This window comes from Malaclemys terrapin, chromosome 20 (genome assembly GCF_027887155.1).
Source record: "Malaclemys terrapin pileata isolate rMalTer1 chromosome 20, rMalTer1.hap1, whole genome shotgun sequence".
NCBI classification, from domain to species: domain Eukaryota; kingdom Metazoa; phylum Chordata; order Testudines; family Emydidae; genus Malaclemys; species Malaclemys terrapin.
The window spans coordinates 11,303,740-11,321,039 of NC_071524.1; the positions used below are offsets into that span (position 1 = coordinate 11,303,740).

Genomic DNA, 17,300 nt, shown 5'->3' on the forward strand with positions numbered 1-17,300 from the left:
ATCCTGTGACCCCTGTCAGAGGGGGAGGAAGGCCTGGGACAAGGGGAAAACAGCTTTAGGACCCTTGCCCAGCAATAAGGATCCTTTCCAGAGCGTGGCCAAGGTTAAAAGGGCGGCTCTAAACCAAGAGAGCCCAAAGCACAGACCTCCAGACTGGAGCGCTGGGAGAAGACCCCAGCCCAGTTGGAACCCCAGAGGTATGGGGGTGGGGAAAGGGCACAGGCCGCATAAACCTTCCCACATGCGAACTGCGAGTGCCATCAAGCACCCCGACCTAAGGGGGGGCGTGAAACTGAAGGGGCCTGGTGTAATTCCCACCAAGGAACTGGAGGGATGCGGGGGCATCCATGGGAACGGGGGTAGGTTCGAACTTCCCCAGGTCACTGGCTAAAGTGACCCCGCTCAGTTCGGTCTCGAAGGGGGGAGAGATGTGACGAACTGGGACTGTTCTTGCTGGGGTGTGGGAATGCTGACAGGGGAGTGTGACTAGGATGGTCTGCATCGGAGGATGGGAGTCGGCCCGAGGGAACATACTTGAGCTTGTAACATGAGAACCCAGGAGTGGGTTGGAGGTCAGGTGACTCCGGGGCCCGGGAAACTGAACAAAGGCTGTGGGAGGGGTCGCTGAAAGAGGAGGGCTGGAGGCAGGCTGGAGAGATGGCTGGGAGGCAGAGATGGCTCTGACCCCCCCCCCAAGGGGGGTGGGCTGGCATGCCCTGGGACCCCAAGCTGGACCTAACTGAGGGGGGCCCTGTTGTCTGTGCCTGCAAGACCTGTCTTGGACTGTATTCCTGTCATCCAAATAAACCTTCTGCTTTACTGGCTGGCTGAGAGTCATGGTGAATCGCAGGAAGCCGGGGGTGCAGGGCCCTGAGTCCCCCAATACTCCGTGACAGAAGGGACCTCAGGAGGTCATCTAGTCCAACCCCCTGCTCAAAGGAGGACTAATCCCCAGACAGATTTTTGCCCCAGATCCCTAAATGGCCTCCTCAAGGATTGAACTCACAATCCTGGGTTTAATAAGCCACTGCTCAAACCACTGAGCTATCCCTTTCCCCGATGTCAAGGCTGACTCCAGTTTTATACAAAATTCTCTTACCTGTTTTGCTGTTTTCTTTTGAAAGCTGTGGATATCTTCTAGAAAGCCAAATACTGACTCTAGCTACTGCATCTGTTGACATCTTTCATCAACCAAGTGAATAGCAGTATCAAGGACTGCAAAGTAGAAAGTCACTTTGAACCTTTGTTTTGGGTTCTGAATGGGTGCATCTCGTCCTTCATATGAAAACTGCTGTTTCTTTTGCCAAATACGAACTGGCTCTGATTCAAATTCTGTTTGAGAGAATTTACCAGTGTTCTTTCGAACCCTTCATCACTTCTGAATTCCTTCAGAATATTTTTAGTTTGCTGCAGTTTTTGAATAGCAGAATGTATGTTCAAGTTCTTTTTCCTGAAGCTGCTTACTAGTGAGGTTAATCTCGAAAAGGATAGCATACCACAAAATGAGTGAAGTCACAAATTTGAACTTGGAAAGGCCATTTGCAAGAGCTTCTGCATCTGAAGCCAGATGTTCCAGTAAAGGTTCTATCATCAGAAATTTCAATTAGAGCATCATAAATGTTTCCAAGTTCATAGCAAAGCGGCTTCAAAGCATCGATGCGACTCTCCCATCTTGTCTGACAAAGTGGTTTCACAGTTAGAGAATTCACATGGTGAGTCAGAATCTCCCAATGGCGTGTTGAGCCTGAGAAAAACACAAACACTTTGCACCAGGTCAAAGAAACTGCTTGCCTCCAAACAGCATCTAGCAGCATCATTGACAACCAAATTCAGAGAATGCGCACTGCAAGGAATGAAAAAGGCTCTAGGATTGATTTCCACATTCTCCTTTGCACATCATTGTCTTTATCCTTCATATTACTCCCATTATCATAGCCTTGGCCACATAAGTTTTCAACAAATGACATTTTTTCAAGCTCTTGTAGAATAGTTTCAGTCATAAATGCTCCAGTCGTCTCCTTCACTGGTACAAAACCGCAAAAAAATTCCTTTATGAGCACTTCAACATTATCTTCATCTGCAGATTCTTCCATATCCACAAAACGAATGATCATCGTCATTTGTTCAACCTGACTCACATCTGGTGTACAGTCCAGTATTATTGAAAAGTATTTTGCAGAATGAGCAGCTTCTCCATCTTTATTTGGATTAAAGAGAAGATATTTCAGGAAGGATCCCTGCTGTTTTGCTTGGTCCTTTTCCTTCTCAGTCTTTCATTTACAATACTCAGCTCCTGAGGGTTTTCTTTTTCCTCTTTCGGCCATGGGGCATTTGAATATTGTTATGTACTGTGCTCCTGACTGCAAGCATTATAGCGTTAAGGATGGCTGACACACCCACCATCATGGTTGGCGATTTAAACCACATTGCAGTCATCCCAGTACGTCTTTTCACTGCTTAAATGTTCAATGATTAGTAACATACACTCACTTACCTATCAAAATGGAAACAAAACGACCATTTTCAATGTTATAACCCTACACTGGTTGTTTAGAAAGTAATCCCCTTCCTCACAGTTACCCGCTTGGAGTGTGATGTCATCACTTTTGTAGTCTATTAAGCATTCACTCTGTTACTTTTCTTTTATGGACCGTATTTATTACATGAGAACCAGTTATAACGAAGAAAAGTTCATAATTATACAGCCCGATAATAAGGCTTAAAGGTTTAAAAATGCGTAAAGATACTCACATTTTGGATTTATAACGTTGAAAGACGTTATTCTTTATTCTTGGGCACCAATAAACACAATTTTCCACAGTATTCGCTCAATTCTTAACCATCTACCTGCGACATGTGTTAAAATGACAATTTGACATATATCAACTCGCGATATCTCTGCTCTACAAAAATTTCGGGCTATGCGACCTTGATGTATATTGGAGTTAGGTGTCACTAGCATTGCCTCTCTTGCCGCTGGTGGATGTGTTTCATTGTGGCTGAGTTATTGCTTATCAAAATTGCGGAGGGGGTCATCTTGACCCTAAGTCGCAAATTGAAAAAAAAAATTGCTAAAATATTATTTATTTTTGCAGTAAATAATAGATTTGACATATTAAATTCTCAGAAATGTAGGGAAATGAATTATAGACTCATAGACTCTAAGGTCAGAAGGGATCATTGTGATCATCTAGTCTGACCTCCTGCACAATGCAGGCCACAGAATCTCACCCACCCACTCCTGTAACAAACCCCTAACCTAGGGTGACCAGATGGGACAGTCCCAATTTTAGGGGACTTGTCCCACGTCCCGACCTTACATTGGACGTCTGGTCACCCTATATGAGGGGGACCTCGGCAAGCCAGCACCGCTGGCGCCACTCACCTTCCCTCCCTGGGCCCTGGGGCAGCGCGCAGCTGAGCTCCTGGTGCGGCGGAGTCAGCCCACGGGGCCACCCCCCGGCCGGCAGGAGCCTGCAGAGCGCAGCCCTGCCCCTGCCCCGGGCACACAGAGAGGCAGCGAGGAGGTCTCGCTCTGCTGTGTGCTGCGGTGGGGCGGGGCCTGCAGACTCTGGCATCAGGCAGCGGTCGCCGGGCAGAGAGCCCCCCCCCCCGTCTCCCTTCCCTCGACCCGACCCTAGGAAAGGGCCAGAGGGACTGGGAGGGACCTGCCTGCTGGCTGCTTCCTGGGAGCCGCTCCAGGTAAGCACTGCTGGGCTCACCTGGCCCCCTGGCAGGTCCCTCTGGGGGAGGGCTCCCCTCAGATCCACTGCCCTGAGCCCCCATCCTGACCCTGTTCCCTCTGCCACCCCCGCAGTGTCCTCCCTGTGCCCCCCACCCTCAATCCACTGCCCTCAGCCCCCACCCCAATCCTGTTCCCTCTGCCTCCCCCACAGTGTCCCTCTGTGCCCCTGTGACGAACTGGGCCTGTTCTCACTGTGGTCTGTGAATGCTGACAGGGGAGTGTGGCTCGGATAGTCTGCATTGGGGGATGGGAGTTTCCCCAGGCGCATACCTGAGTGTGTAACATGAGAACCCAGGAAGGGGTTGGAGGCCAGGTGACTCCTTAGCCCGGGAAACTGGACAAAGGCGGTGAGAGGGGTCGCTGAAGGAGAGTGGGGGGAAGCAGGCTGGAGAGATGGCTGGGAGGCAGAGATGGCTCTGACCTCCCAAGGGGGGCTGGGCTGGGATGCCTGGGGACCCCAAGATGGACCTAACTGAGGGGGTCCCTGTTGTCTGTGCCTGCAAGACCTGTCTTGGACTGTATTCCTGTCATCCAAATAAACCTTCTGCTTTACTGGCTGGCTGAGAGTCGCAGTGAATTGCAGGAAGCCGGGGGTGCAGGGCCCTGAGTCCCCCAATACTCCGCGACAACTGGTGGCAGCGACGGGATCTACTGCACCCCGTGGACGGCGCTTCCTGCAGTAAGTGACTGGGGAGCAGTAAAACGAAGGGGGATTGACGGGGACCAGGCGTGCTGAAGAGTGAGAGAGAGACGGTTATTACCCATGGGAGTGTGTGACCAGCGAGAAGGACTTTTGCAGTAACAGGGTCCCCCGGGGGGATCGCAGCGAGTGGTCCCAGGGGCGGAGGAGTCTGCAGCTCGACCCTGGCAGAGAGGTGGTGACCTCGAGAAGGGCTGGCACACTAGGGGGCCCCCTGGGAACTGTGGGGAGCTGTGAGCACACAGGCCGGTGAGTGGCCAGCAGGAAGATGTATGCCAAGCGGCTTAAGAGCGACCTGGTGGAGCTGTGCAAGCAGAGGGGGCTGTGCATTGGGAGGCTCACCAAAGAACAGCTCATTGCCCGGCTGGAGGCGGAAGATCGCGCGAATGAACTGATCCCTGTGTCTCAGGGAAGCAGCCTGGCAAATGCAGCGCAGGCACCAGTGTCTGTCCCAGCTGGGAGTGGTCAGCCGGCTGCTGAGGGCTTCCCGAGACCCCTCCTTCCTATGCCTAGGGGAAGAGTGGGGAGGAGCCCAGCAAATACCGAAGGCGCCGTGGCCCCCCCGGCCAGCAGGGGACCCTCCCGGCGAAGCTCGCCGGCCAGCAGAGGATCCTCCTCCCGGCGACGTTCGGCATCCGTGGAGCGGAATTGGCTGGAATGGGAGAAAGAGCTAAAACTGAGAGAGCTGGAGGATCGTGAACAACAGAGACAGCGTGAAGAGAGACAGCATCAGCATGAACGGGAGGAGAATGAGAGACAGAGACAGGAGAATGAGAGACAGCGTCAGCATGACCTGGAACTGGCGAGACTGAGGGGCAGCGAACCCCCGGCTGCGGTGAGTGAGGGGGGACCCAGGACTGCACGGAGCTTTGATAAGTGCATCCTGGCCCCACGCAAGGAGGGGGAGGACATGGATGACTTCCTGGAGACCTTTGAGACGGCCTGCGAGCTGCACCGGGTTGATCCCGCGGACAGACTCCGGGTCCTTACCCCCTTACTGGACCCCAAAGCCGTGGCATTGTACCGCCAACTGGGAGAGGCAGAGAAAGGGGACTATGAACTATTCAAAAAGGCCCTGCTACGTGAGTTTGGACTGACTCCTGAGATGTACCGGGAAAGGTTCCGGAGTCAAGATAAAACCCCTGAGATCTCATATCTGCAACTAGCCGTCCGCATGGAAAGATACGCCAGCAAGTGGGCTGGTGGGGCCCAGACGAAGGAGGACCTGATTAAACTGCTGGTAGTGGAGCAACTGTATGAGCGGTGCCCATCCGACCTGAGGCTGTGGTTGGTGGACAGAAAGCCAGAGAACCCGCGACATGCAGGGCAGCTGGCTGATGAGTTTGTAAAGAGCCGGTCAGGGGGTGGCAGGGAGGAGCCCCAAAGGAACAGGCCCGCCGCGATGCAGAGAGAGAGTCACCCTGGGACCTCCCAAAGGGGGAATATGGGGAATCCCCTCCCACGGGGAATGCCCAGCATCAGGGACAACCGACCGGCTCGAGGGGACCCACGGGACATGAGCTGCTATTACTGCGGCCGAAGAGGCCACGTTCGGGCCCAGTGCCCCAAGCTCAAGGACAGACTGAGCAGACCGAACCCACACCGGGTTAACTTGGTAGAGGCCCAGACGGACGAGGGGCAGGCTTCTCACGCAAGAGGGGCTGGCAGCTTATCAACTGCTCAAGAGAGAGAAGGGCCCCAGGCCAGCTTCTCTGGGGGGCCAGATGCTCCGGATTCAAAGTTCTCCGTTTACAGGGTTGGCGCGGGGCTGTCCCTGCGGAGCGAGTGCCTTGTTCCCCTGGAGGTGGATGGGAAGAAAGTTTATGGATACTGGGACACGGGCGCAGAGGTGACACTGGCCCGGCCCGAGGTGGTGGCCCCAGATCGGGTGGTGCCCAACACCTTCCTGACCCTGACCGGGGTGGGTGGGACCCCATTCAAGGTTCCCGTAGCGAGGGTACACCTGAAATGGGGGGCCAAGGAGGGCCCCAAGGACGTGGGAGTGCACCACCATTTGCCCACTGAGGTGTTGATGGGGGGGGACCTAGAGGACTGGCCAAGCAGCCCCCAGACCGCCTTAGTTGTGATCCGCAGTCAGAGCCGGCGAGGGGCACTGCGCCCTGGCCTTGGGGGGGGTGCCTTGCCTGAGGCGCAGGACCCTAACCTGGTGGGGAGGGAACGCCCAGGGACATGGCTCAGGGAGGCTGCAGCTTCGGACCCAGCGGGCGAGAAAGAGCAGGTGGCCATCCCTGTCCCAGCTGCTGAGTTCCAGGCCGAGTTACAGAGAGATCCCTCCTTGCGGAAGATAAGGGACCTGGCCGACCTCAATGCGGTACAGACCATGGGACAAGGTGGCTGGAAAAGGTTCCTGTGGGAGAAGGGGTTCCTGTACCGAGAATGGGCTCCCCCAGGGAAAATGGAGTCAGGGGGGATCAGGAGGCAGCTGGTGGTACCCCAGAAGTATCGCCGCCAGCTGCTGTGCCGGGCCCATGACATTCCCCTCTCAGGGCACCAGGGAACCTGGCGTACCCAGCAGAGGCTGCTACGGAGCTTTTACTGGCCTGGGGTCTTTGTTACTGTCCGACAGTACTGCGGATCCTGTGACCCCTGTCAGAGGGGGAGGAAGGCCTGGGACAAGGGGAAAACAGCCTTAGGACCCTTGCCCAGCATAGAGGAGCCTTTCCGGAGGGTGGCCAAGGTTAAAAGGGCGGCTCTAAACCAAGAGAGCCCAAAGCACAGACCTCCAGACTGGAGCGCTGGGAGAAGACCACAGCCCAGTTGGAGCCCCAGAGGTATGGGGGTGGGAAAAGGGCACAGGCCGCATAAACCTTCCCACATGCGAACTGCGAGTGCCATCAAGCACCCCCAACCTAAGGGGGGGCGTGAAACTGGAGGGGCCTGGTGTAATTCTCACCAAGGAATGGGAGGGATGCGGGGGCATCCATGGGAACGGGGGTAGGTTCGATCTTCCCCGGGTCACTGGCTAAAGTGACCCTGCTCAGTTCGGTCTCGAAGGGGGGAGATGTGACGAACTGGGCCTGTTCTCACTGTGGTCTGTGAATGCTGACAGGGGAGTGTGGCTCGGATAGTCTGCATTGGGGGATGGGAGTTTCCCCAGGCGCATACCTGAGTGTGTAACATGAGAACCCAGGAAGGGGTTGAAGCCCAGGTGACTCCTTAGCCCAGGAAACTGGACAAAGGCGGTGGGAGGGGTCGCTGAAGGAGAGTGGGGGGAAGCAGGCTGGAGAGATGGCTGGGAGGCAGAGATGGCTCTGACCTCCCAAGGGGGGCTGGGCTGGGATGCCCGGGGACCCCAAGATGGACCTAACTGAGGGGGTCCCTGTTGTCTGTGCCTGCAAGACCTGTCTTGGACTGTATTCCTGTCATCCAAATAAACCTTCTGCTTTACTGGCTGGCTGAGAGTCGCAGTGAATCGCAGGAAGCCGGGGGTGCAGGGCCCTGAGTCCCCCAATACTCCGCGACAGCCCCCCACCCTCAATCCACTGCCCTCAGCCCCCACCTCGACCCTGTTCCCTCTGCCTCCCCCGCAGTGTCCCCTGTGCCCTCCACCCTCAATCCACTGCCCTCAGCCCCCACCCTGACCCTGTTCCAACAGCCTCCCCCGCAGTCCCCCCTATACCTCCTACCCTCAATCCACTGCCCTCAATCCCTGCCCCTGTTCCAACAGCCTCCCCCACAGTGTCCCCCCTGTGCCCCGACCCTCAATCCACTGCCCTCAGTCCCTGCCCCTGTTCCCTCTGCCTCCCCCACAGTGTCCCCCCTGTGCCCCGACCCTCAATCCACTGCCCTCAGTCCCTGCCCCTGTTCCCTCTGCCTCCCCCACAGTCCCTCCTCTCCCGCCATCATCTCACCCTGCATGGATGTGGAAATCTGTCCCGGATTCCAGGCTGTCATTAGCCCCTGGGGCAAAAGATCAGCAGAGGTTTCCAAAGGGAAGTTTGCAGCCTTTGCTCAGACCCAAACATTTTCACTTAAATAAATAAATAAATAAATACCCAAACCCATCCTGACACCCATCTGCTCTGTCCAGATTTGCTGATATCCCTGTTAAGGCCAAAGTTGTTTAAAAAATTAAAAATCCTTGACACCATTGTGTTGCTTCCCCCTGTGTTGCTCATTAACCTGATGGACCTGCCGATAATGACTAAAGATGAATGCCCTGGGAGCAATGTGTCAGGCAGACAGTTTGTGAAGTAGGAATGTGAACGCTGAAGCCCTCACAAAATGCAGAGGCTTTTCTTAACCTGAGAACTGAAAAAGAGCCAGATCCCCTGCATGGGTTTGAAAGTGACAAGAGCCTAGCGACTGACCAGAGCAGCATCAGGTTTGAAGTGACGAGGAGGGTCTGTGTCATGAAGTCTGCATTTCCACTGAGGACTCTTCCATTGCCAGGGTAGTGCTGGCGCAGGTCTGCCGCCCGGCACAGCAATGCTGAGAGGTGCCAGTGTAGACCTGACCCACTGCCCTCAGTCCCCACCCTGATCCTGTTCCCTCAGCCTCCCCCACAGTCCCCCCTGTACCTCCCACCCGAACCCACTGCCCTCAGTCCCTGCCCCACCCCAAATCTCTTCTTCAGCCTCTCCCATCATCCCACCCCATCGCTCCCCCTGCTGTCCCACCCCCTCAACTTCCTCCCATTCCAGTCCTGCTCCCCTCTGTCTCATCCCCTCCAGACCCTGTCCCTCTCCCAAATCCCCCGACCCTCCCCAGCCCAGCCCCATTGTCTCCCCTGCCCCGCCCCACTCTACACAGCTCTCTACCCTGTCCCATTCATGCTCCCCTCAGCCCCTACCCTGCTCCCTCCATCCCAGTCCTGTCCCATCCCCCTCAGCCCCCCTGACTCCCCCAGTCCCAGTCCTGTCTCCCCTCAGTTCCTCCACCCTGCTTCCCCTGGTCCATCCCCACACACCCACCGACTTCCTCGACCTCCCTCCCCCCAATCCCACTGCCTGGACTCACCCCCATCCCACTCAGGACATGCAGGAAAAAGAAGCAATGGGCTTAAATTGTAGCAAGGGAGATTTAGCTTAGACATTAGGAAAAACTTCCTAACTGTAAAGGTAGTTAAGCACTGGACAAATTACCTAGAGGGTTATGGAATAGCAGTCATTGGAGTTTTTTAAGAGGTTAGACAAACACCTGTCAAGGATGGTCTAGTGTTCTTATTACTCACTCCTGCCTCAGTGCAGGGGTTTGACTAGATGACCTGTTGATGTCCCTTCCAGTCCTACATTTCTGAGATTCACACTGAATTGCCTTGTGCCACTGTTTAGTAGTAGTGGCACACAGTTCTCTGACATGCCGGTTTATAAAATTGTAGTTAATATACAGTTTAGAGCATAGCAGTTTTAAAGCTCTGCATGTTCAGACCAACTGAGCTGAAAATTGTGATCTATAGTATTCAAAACTATTAAGATGTGGGCTGAAATAAATAAAATCAGCATGAATTGCTCAACAATATCAATGGAATCAGCATTGCGCTGCTATATATGGTAAAACATTAAAGTGAAATCTTGCAAGTATTACATAGCACGCCGCCTTACCCAAGTGGTAACTAAGCATAATATCTTCCTGTTTCAAAGTTCTTAACTTGTATCCCAGAGCTCCTAAAAGTTGTTTTTTTTTCAAACACTGAATACTGCTAAGTTATGAGTTTTAACAGTTTTTTTTCCTTTTAAACCACAGCACTGAATGTTATTCTAAAATTGTTTTCCAAATATTCTTAAACTCCCAGTTTATCCCCCGCTGATGTTCATTGTGAAAAGTATTGCAGGTCTAATAATAATATTTGGCACTTTTGTAATTCACTGTCCAACATGTGTTTTGTGCCCTCCTCTGGTGGATTTTTAGAGGATAACTGTATAGCTACCAGCTAAGGGAGTTATATCTTGAACTCAAGTAGTAGAAGCTCATGCTTCTACGTCTGCATGGCTCGGGTTCAGTCTTTGGTGACTAGCTATGATGGAGGTTGCTACACTTATAATCCCTTTAATCAGAGGTTCTGAATATGCTTTGTTGTAGGCAGAGCTAGCCTATAGTTAAGCAACCGAAAATTTAGAATGGGAAGTGTTGAAATGTTGGGAAGCCGTATAATTTTGCCAGTCTGGAACAAACATCCCATCTGAGGGATGGGGGTGGGGAGAGAGGAGAGTGAGACAGGACCAGGAAACTGGGACAAGGAATCCAGAGTGGTAGTGGGGGGCAGTTGAAATCAGATGAGGAGCTGGGGCAGGTTAGACAGCAATAGGATAGACATAGACTGGAGGGGACGGGGAAGAAGGGTCTTTGACTACTAGAGACCACTCCATTCAGGAGCCTGGAATAGACCCAGGATTCCTGAGTTTCACAGTTCCTCTTCTGTCAGCAGATATCTGTGAAACCCAGTGGCAAAAAAAGTGTCTCATCCCCCTATAGAGCTGATCTATCACATATAGGATGACAACCTACTGCCTCTGCCATCACTTACTCCATTAGCTCAAGTGGCAGAAGTCTGTGCAGTGGATCTAAAGGTTCATCGGCAGGGTTGGAGCCATGCGAGTTTCACGATGATTCCACAGGCCAGAATTTCTGGGGCAGTTCAGTTTTGATTTTTACAAAAAAACCTGGGGAAATGCATACAGAAATAGGGCGACCAGATGCCTAAATATCGGAATCTCAAGCAGGAGTAGAGAGGTTATTTTATCTCTGTATTTGGCACTGGTGCAACCACTGCTGGAATCCTGTGTCCAGTTCTGGTGTGCACAATTTAAGAAGGATATTGATAAATTGGAGAGTGTTCAGAGAAGAGTCACAAGACTGATTAAAGGATTATAAAACATGCCTTATAGTGATCGACTCAAGGACCTCAATCTATTTAGCTTAACAAAAAGAAGGTTAAGAAGTGACTTGGTTATAGACTGTAAGTATCTACATGGGGAACAAATAGTTAATAATGGGCACTTCAGTCTAGCAGAGAAAAGTAGAGCATGAGCCAAGGGTTGGAAGTTGCAGCTAGACAAATTCAGACTGGGTATAAGGCATACCTTTTCAATGGTGAGAGTAATTAACGATTAACAATATACTAAGGGTCATGGTGTTTTTCTAAAAGCTTTTTCTAAAAGCTATCCTCTAGGAATTATTTTGGGAAAGTTCTATGTCTGTGCTATACAGGCGGTGAGACCAGGTGATCACCGGATCCCTTCTGGCTTTATAATCTCAGAACTAGGTACATCAATTCAGATGCAAAATTCTCATTGAATTCAATAGGTGTCCTTGCCCTGTGGCTTGTGGTGTGGGCTGCAGCAGGGGGCCATACAACCCCACTTGCAACTTCCTAGGGCCCCCTCTCACGGCTCTGTGCACCTGTGTCTGTCATTGTCGTCCTCTCCCCTTCCCCCGCCCTGCTCGCCCAATGTGTCCTGATATTTCACTCTTGTGATCTGGTCTCCCTACCCTAACCTATGCCTGAGTTATTGAAGTCCTCAAATCGTGGTTTAAAGACCTCAAGGTGCAGAGAATCCTCCAGCAAGTGACCCATGCCCCACGCTGCAGAGGAAGGCGAAAAACTTCCAGGGTCTCTGCCAATCTGCCCTGGAGGAAAATTCCTTCCCGACCCCAAATATGGCGATCAGCTAAACCCTGAGCATGTAGGCAAGACTCACCAGCCAGCACCCAGGAAAGAATTCTCTGTAGTAACTCAGATCCCACCGCATCTAACATCCCATCACAGACCATTGGGCATATTTACCTGCTAATAATCAAAGATCAGTTAATTGCCCAAATTAGGCTATCCCATCATACCATCCCCTCCATAAACTTATCAAGCTTAGTCTTGAAGCCAGATATGTCTTTTGCCTCCACTATTCCCCTTGGAAGGCTGTTCCAGAACTTCACTCCTCTGATGGTTAGAAACCTTCATCTAATTTCAAGTCTAAGCTTCCTAATGTCCAGTTTATATCCATTTGTTCTTGTGTCCACATTGGTATTAAGCTTAAATAATTCCTCTCCCTCCCTGGTATTTATCCCTCTGGTATATTTATAGAGAGCAATCATATCTCCCCTCAGCCTTCTTTTGGTTAGGCTAAACAAGCTAAGCTCTTTGAGTCTCCTTTCATAAGACAGGTTTTCCATTCCTCGGATCATCCTAGTAGCCCTTCTCTGTACCTGTTCCAGCATGAATTTATCCTAATTAAACATGGGAGACCAGAACTGCACACAATATTCCAGATGAGGTCTCACCAGTGCCTTGTATAACGGTACTAACACCTCCTTATCTTTACTGGAAATACCTCGCCTGATGCATCCCAAGACCGCATTCGCTTTTTTAATGGCCATATCATATTGGCGGCTCATAGTCATCAAGGGAATTGAAATAACGACATCTTTGTTATTATATTTGTATTTTTTCCCATCTTTTTCATTTTTTCTTCATTTCATTTTTTTTTAATTTTGCTTTTTTCCCCTCGAATCTGGCTCCCCATTTAACTTGGCACCCTAGGAGACCACCTAGTTCGCTTATATGTACGGGCTGCCCCTTTCAGGACAACAACATTTCACTACCCGTGCATTCAAGTACTACAATGATTTGTAACCCAGCACCACCCAACACACCTGTCTGCTGGATACCTAGGCAGAGTGGGTGTGTTGTTGTAAATAAAGTCTGGTCCTGAAGCCTTTCACCCTCCGCAGCCCATCACTAGCTGCCAGGGGAGAGCTCATTCCCACCTTGATCACCTCTAGCTTGTTCATTCATCTGACTGTGCATCCTCAAGATCCAGTCTTCTAACGGGGCTCCCCTCCCCCACGTGTGACTGTCTGTATTGCTGCCCCACAGGCACACTGAGAAGATCAGGCTAAGTCACGTTTCTGCATTGCAGCAATTCCTCTGGCCAGTCCAGTCAGGGGTTCGTTAAACCTAGCCCAGGATCTGCGTCCCAGGTTGTCAATGGGCAGATACAAGTTAGGGCTTCTGAAAATCCATCAGCACGCCAGTCTCTCTATCCCAGAGTTGCCGCCCCTCTGTTAGGACACAGCTGTCAGCCCAGCTCTGTCATCATTCATCTGAGACTGGTTCTGGGCTGGCAGCACTAGACACGAGTGCAGCAATGGCTGCCATAAAACGATGTTGCCAAGTCAGTCGTGGCAAGTCAGCAGGAACTGCAGGGGCAGGTGTTTGCTTCAGGAGGGGGCCGATCTGCTTGTAGGAAGTGTGCATTGCCTCTGCACTGGTCGGAGCCATTGTCAGCCTGGTGCGCAGCAGGTTCCTGCCAGGCGTCCCTGCGCTCCAGGCAGTTCTAAGGGGGATGGACTCTGGGTGAGGTTTTCAGGGAGCTATGGAGCCAACACATGTAAATTCGATGCTGATGTCAGGCTAAGGCAACTGCTAATGACACAGGTGACTGTGTTCAGCTCCCAGTCACCAAGATGTTTATCCCAGTGTCTGCCCCGCAGCACTGCACAGTGTCGCACTGGAGCAAATACCAGTGTCAGGAGTGAGGGTGTAAATCTGCTCCCCAGGAGGTTCCTGCCAGCAGTGCGGGGGGTGATCTTTCTAAGTGTTCTAGTGGGAGCAGTAGGTCAGACTGCCGTCCAGTCTGCCTAACTAGGTGACAGCATTCTCCGGGGGGAGTGGACAAACTTCAACATTGCCCACGTGATTAGCCTGGTCAGCGGTGGGGAGCCCTCGACAGGCAGTGGCTGTGTGCAGAGACCGGTCAGATCCATCGGCGGGAGGCGCTATGTTCCCCAGCGACACGAGAGATCAGATGCACAGGAACCTCCCTGAGTGTTTATTCCCTTGGGTGTTTGCAGACGCTGGCATCTCAGAAGTGGCTCAGATCCGACTGGTGAACAGCAGGAGTCGCTGCGCTGGGAGGGTCGAGGTGCTTCACAACCAGCAGTGGGGAACCGTGTGTGATGACAACTGGGACTTACAGGATGCCGGAGTCGTATGCAGGCAGCTGGGCTGTGGGACGGCGTTATCAGCCCCAGGAGGGGCTCGATTTGGGCAAGGATCTGATCGTATCTGGCTGGATGAAGTCAACTGCACAGGGACAGAAGCTGCCCTTTCCGATTGCAGAGCTCGGCCTTGGGGAGAGAGTAACTGTAACCATAGAGAAGATGCCGGTGTTGTGTGCTCAGGTAACTTGCATCCATCACGTCCCTGTGTTTGGTGCAGGGATTGGGCTGGGAAGCTTTCAGCACAGACCCAGCTCTCCTGTTTGAGTCACCGCTGAGAGACAGACACCCCCAGCCTGCACTGCCCCCCCCACCTCCAGTGCAGAGCTCTGTGTGATCCACTCTGAGATCATGCCCGTCTGGCTCGCACCGAGCTCCGGGCTGCAGGCATCAGTCTGAGCCCAGCCCCCAGTAAAAAGGAAGGAGCTGGATCTGCGGCATCTGCTTGTCTGTCTGTTCTGGGGAGGACTGGGCAGTGGCCTGTAACCCCCATAGCCCCAGCACGGGGTGCTCCGCAATGCAGGGCCCCCGGGGTCCGTGCTCTGTGTAACTGACCGGCCCCCTCGGCCTGGCTGCCCAGTTTGCCTGTCTGCCCATTGTGGATCCACAGGGTCTGGTCTAGGTCACCAGTCTCCTGGGAGTGACCCCTGTAATGTGCTGGGCTCCGTGCCCCATCCCCAAGGGCAGGGCCATGCCCTCAGCACCAGCAGCCCCGTCTCTCCCCGCGGCTAACTGCAGTGAGCCCAGCCCAACCTGCGGGAGGCTTGTACTGGGCCCCTCCAGGGCACCTGGCCGAGGGAGCCTTCCTAGCCCCAACAGCAGCCTTGGCATAGAGAGCAGGGCTAATAGTCACCTGGCTGTAGCATCCCGCAGCCCGGGGCTGGCACGGAGAGGCAGGGTTAAGCCATTGTCCAGGCTTGAGCTCTGGTGTCCTTTCCAATCCCAGGTGAGCCCGGACCCTCTCCCCAAAGGCAGCTCTTAGCCACCGCCTACCCCACTCAGCCCTTTGGCGCCAGGCAGGGCCGTGCTGAGTTCACAGCAGGCCAGGGAGACACAAGTGTCCCGTGATCAGTGCTGGGGCTTCCCTTGGCTCTCTGGACCCTCTGCTGATTTGGGTCGGTTTCAGTTCTTTAGCGACCCAGTCACGCCACCCAGCCAGCGAGGGGCCTCGCTTCTGCTGGGCTCCAAGAGCAGCGTTAACCCCTGTGCCCCCGCTGGGTAGTGATACAAACCACAGCGAGAACCTGAGGCACACACAGGAGTCGTAAAAATAATACAGAAAATTCCCACTTCATCATCCCCTTCCCCCAGGGCCGGGTGAGGCTTTGGGTGATGGGCTGCAATATGAAGGGTGAACTGCTGCCCTGGCTCCTCCCACCCAATCCCCTGGGCTCTGTCCCCAACCCCCTGGGCTCTGCACCCCACCCCATCTCCTGGGCTCTGCACCCCACCCGCTGGGTACTGCACCCCATCCCCTGGAGTCTGTGTCCCATCCCCCACCAACCCCTGCGCTTTTGCCCCTCATCTCCTGAGCTCTGCACCCCCCCACCAACCTCTGTCCTCTTCTCCCCAGCCCCTGGGCTCTTTCCCTGATCCCCTGGGCACTGCACCCCCCCTCCCCCCATCCCTACCCCCACCCCAGGCTCTGCCCAGGGACAAAGACATGCAGAAGCCCCACTGGGGCATAGCTCCCAGGGCTAAATGAACTGGAGCCCCGCCCTGCAGCTGGGTGGGGCAGCACCTGTCATGGGCGGGAGGGGAGCTCCCTGCCCCTGCTGCCCTTCCCAGGGGAAGAGCTCACCCTGCTGGGTGGGAGATGCCTAGGTTCTGCATGGCCTGGTTTGGAAGCAGAGGGCCCCTCTCAGGGTGTGTGCTGGGGCTGCAAGGGCCGAGCAGGGGGTGGCTCTGCACCACATGGCAGACACCCTAACGGCCTGACCATGCCAGCAACCTGGCAACAGGGGCTCCAGCATCTCTGCCCTGGGCTGGGCAGCTCTACGCCGGGGAGATCGGTTCATGGCGCGTCCTCCGTGACAGAGCTTGGGAAGCAGTTGGCGACCCCAGCAGGTCACCACCTGCTCAAAACCTCGTTACTCCTGGGCATTAACACCAGCTCCCCTGAGCGCAAAGGCCCCGGGAACCGCAGTCAGGAGGGGGCTGGTGAGCCAGGCAGGGCACCTGGGAACTGTGAGCAGGAGGGGGCTGGCGAGCCAGGCAGGGCACCTGGGAAGCGCGGGCAGGAGGGGGCTGGTGAGCCAGGCAGGGCACCTGGGAAGCGCGGGCAGGAGGGGGCTGGTGAGCCAGGCAGGGCGCCTGGGAGCTGCATGAGGAGAGATCCACACACCAGAAGATGCAGCGCGGGCTGGCCCAGCCAGACACTCACTGACCCAAGGCAGCAGGGGAAGGCCAGGAGAGAGACACAACACAGCAGGCAGGGACAGGACCTGTGATGAGGGAGGGGGGTGTCAGCAGGAACCCAACTCACCTCCTACGTGGGGGCTGGTGGAGCTGGTGCTGTTGGTGGGTCCCTCGCCCAGGCCTGCTTTGTCAGGACGTCTCTCTCAAGCTAAGGACAACGACAGGCCAAGTGTGTCCCAGTGGGTCTCGGGGTCCCAGGAGCTGGGGGACAGCCAGGTTGGGGGAGCGACCTCCTTCTGATCAACTCATCTCCCACCTGTATCCCTCCCCCAAAGTTGTCTTCTAAGATACCTGCAAGCGGGTGGTGGGTGGAAGTGACCAGCCCCTCGGCAGAGGGCCCCTATTGGGTCAGGCTCCCCCCTCCCTCAACTGCCAATTGTGGGGAGCCCCATTCAGACCCAAAGCGCCAGCTCCGCCAGAGAAGGAAGTGGAGCCGGCTGCAAAGACTCCGGGCAGTCAGAAGGGGAAGCAGTCAGAAAG

At 54.2% G+C, this 17,300-nt stretch overlaps 1 protein-coding gene across 1 annotated transcript in view; it reads left to right on the forward strand.

Annotated features, from left to right (window-relative positions):
• Positions 1 to 17,300, forward strand: part of LOC128826366 (deleted in malignant brain tumors 1 protein-like) — an 87,327-nt gene that overhangs the window by 14,558 nt on the left and 55,469 nt on the right. Inside the window, 1 exon segment of the mRNA XM_054009613.1 lies at positions 14,256 to 14,585. Coding sequence (XP_053865588.1) covers positions 14,256 to 14,585 — 330 coding nt within the window.